Source organism: Tupaia chinensis, unplaced genomic scaffold, assembly GCF_000334495.1.
Source record: "Tupaia chinensis unplaced genomic scaffold, TupChi_1.0 Scaffold139491_1, whole genome shotgun sequence".
Taxonomy (NCBI): domain Eukaryota; kingdom Metazoa; phylum Chordata; class Mammalia; order Scandentia; family Tupaiidae; genus Tupaia; species Tupaia belangeri.
This window is the reverse complement of record NW_006199376.1, coordinates 385459-387537: the sequence shown is the minus strand read 5'-3', so window position 1 is coordinate 387537 and position 2079 is coordinate 385459. Positions and strand designations below refer to the sequence as shown.

The 2079-nt window shown below is 40.8% G+C and overlaps 1 protein-coding gene across 1 annotated transcript; it reads right to left on the bottom strand.

The window, feature by feature from the left end:
- Positions 1-448: 448 nt before the first annotated feature.
- LOC102496658 (olfactory receptor 52E8) lies at positions 449-1387 on the bottom strand. Its single transcript, XM_006161960.1, has one exon. The coding sequence runs from the start codon at positions 1385-1387 to the stop codon at positions 449-451; it is 939 nt and encodes a 312-aa protein (XP_006162022.1).
- Positions 1388-2079: the final 692 nt, after the last annotated feature.

The following is a 2079-nucleotide window of genomic DNA, read 5'->3' as shown; positions in this document are numbered from 1 at the left end:
AGAAATCACTCCATCACCCCCCATGGGGGATGGTCATGCCACAATCCCTTCTCCTCCATTCTCCTCTCGGGATCTTGGGCATGCATGCACACGCGCCCGGCGTGAGTTCTAAGTCACCGGGTCCGGGACGCGAACTGCAGTCGACTACGTGGGAGTCCAGTGACATAGCTATTATGTTAACTGCTGGTTCCCTTAGTTTAAGAGATTTTTAAAACTCATTCATAGGCATTAAATTTTATTAGTCTTCTCTACTGACTGAACTGTTCTTATTACCTTTTCACTCTGTTATATTTTATGTGCATATATAACACATATATGTGTTCATATTTATGTGTATATATGAAATAATTGATGATCACTTTTGGTTAAAACAATTTATTAATTTTGATGATAAATTTTCATCTTTTTATGCCCTATATGTTCATAATCTGTATGGGTTACCTCTTATTCAATGTATTTTAGCAAAAAGACTCTTCACCCGCTCCTGAATTTGCTTGGTCCTGATCCCATAAATGACTGGATTGAGGGCGGGGGGGATGACTACGTAGAGGTTAGCCAGTAGGATGTGGATATACTGGGGGATGCCATGACCAAAGCGATGAGTAAGGAAGGAGAAGAGAGCTGGGCCAAAGAAGGCTAAGATCACACAGATATGGGAGCTACAGGTATTGAGAGCCTTCAGGCGGGCATCTTGGGAAGGGAGGTGGAAGACAGTGTATAAAATCCTAGCATAGGAGATGATGATAAGAAGCACATCCAGAAACAAGATAGAAATATTCCCAAGGCCATAATATACATTGGTACTGATGCTGGCACAAGCCAGACGTGCCACTCCCATGTGCTCACAATAGGTGTGAGGGATGATTCTGTGTCCACAGAAAGGTAGCCTCAGGAGGAGGAAAATGATGGGTGCAATCATGCACAAGCTTCTTAGAATGACCACCATGGCAATTGCAACAATGGTTCTGTTAGTGAGGATCGTGCTATACCTGAGGGGGTTGCAAATAGCCACATAACGATCAAAGCCCATAGCAAGAAGTACGATGCTTTCCATGACAGTGAAAAAGTGGATAAAAAAGACTTGAGTCACACAGCACCCAAAGCACAGCTCCTGAAGCCTGAACCAGAAGATACCCAGCATCTTGGGGATGGTAGCAGTAGAGAGACTCAGGTCAATTGCTGACAGCATGGCCAGAAAGTAAAACATGGGCTGGTGGAGGCTACGATCAGTCCAGATCACAAACAGAATGATGAGATTTCCAACGAGAGCAACAAAATACACCATGCAGAAAGGAAAGCCAAGCCAGACTTGTACAGCTTCCAGTCCTGGAATCCCCAATAACAGGAATGAAGAGGGGTGTGGCTCGGTGACATTAGGAAAAGACATTCTTCTGCAGGCTGTTGGTGGCCATAGTTTTAGAAGTTGCTACCAGTTCCCACTGAGCAACTCATCCAGACTTAACTGATCTACAAAAATTAAAAATATAATCTTTAAGTTAAAGATTGATACTAGGAATATGTTTCCCAAAAAGCCTTGGATCCTCCCTTCTTTCAGCTCTTCATAAATAACCCTAATCTTCCTCCTTACCTGTACCATAATGCCAACTAGAAGCTAACATTATGGGTCTCCTGAAATTATGGATTTAGAGCAAGTAAATATACTTCTCTCTTCCTGAAGTAGACACTATGAAAAAAAATAATAGCATTTGTAATAAAAATTCCAACTCAATAATAATAGCTATTGTTAACTCATTAGCTACTGTATTTCAGACATTGTGCCCACAATTATTCTGATATAGTCTCTGCTTTATTTTTTTTCCACATTCCATGACACAAGTTCTGCTGGTCTGGTTTTACAGAAGAGAAAGGTTTTGATAAGCTAATTAAATTCCTGTAGTTTATAAAGCCAATAAGCTAGAGTCTAGATTCAAAACTTTCAGTAGTTTGGGAGAATATTTTTATAAACTATGCCTCAGATAAGGAACTGATAACCAGAATACACAGGGAACTGAAGTGTCCTAACTGAGAAAGAAAAATTGATCAACCCAGTTAAAAGGGAAAATGAACTGAACAAGCAAC

Coding starts and splice junctions, on each gene's coding strand:
- LOC102496658 (XM_006161960.1), bottom strand. CDS start 1,387: ATGTCTTTTCCTAATGTCACCGAGCCACACCCCTCTTCATTCCTGTTA.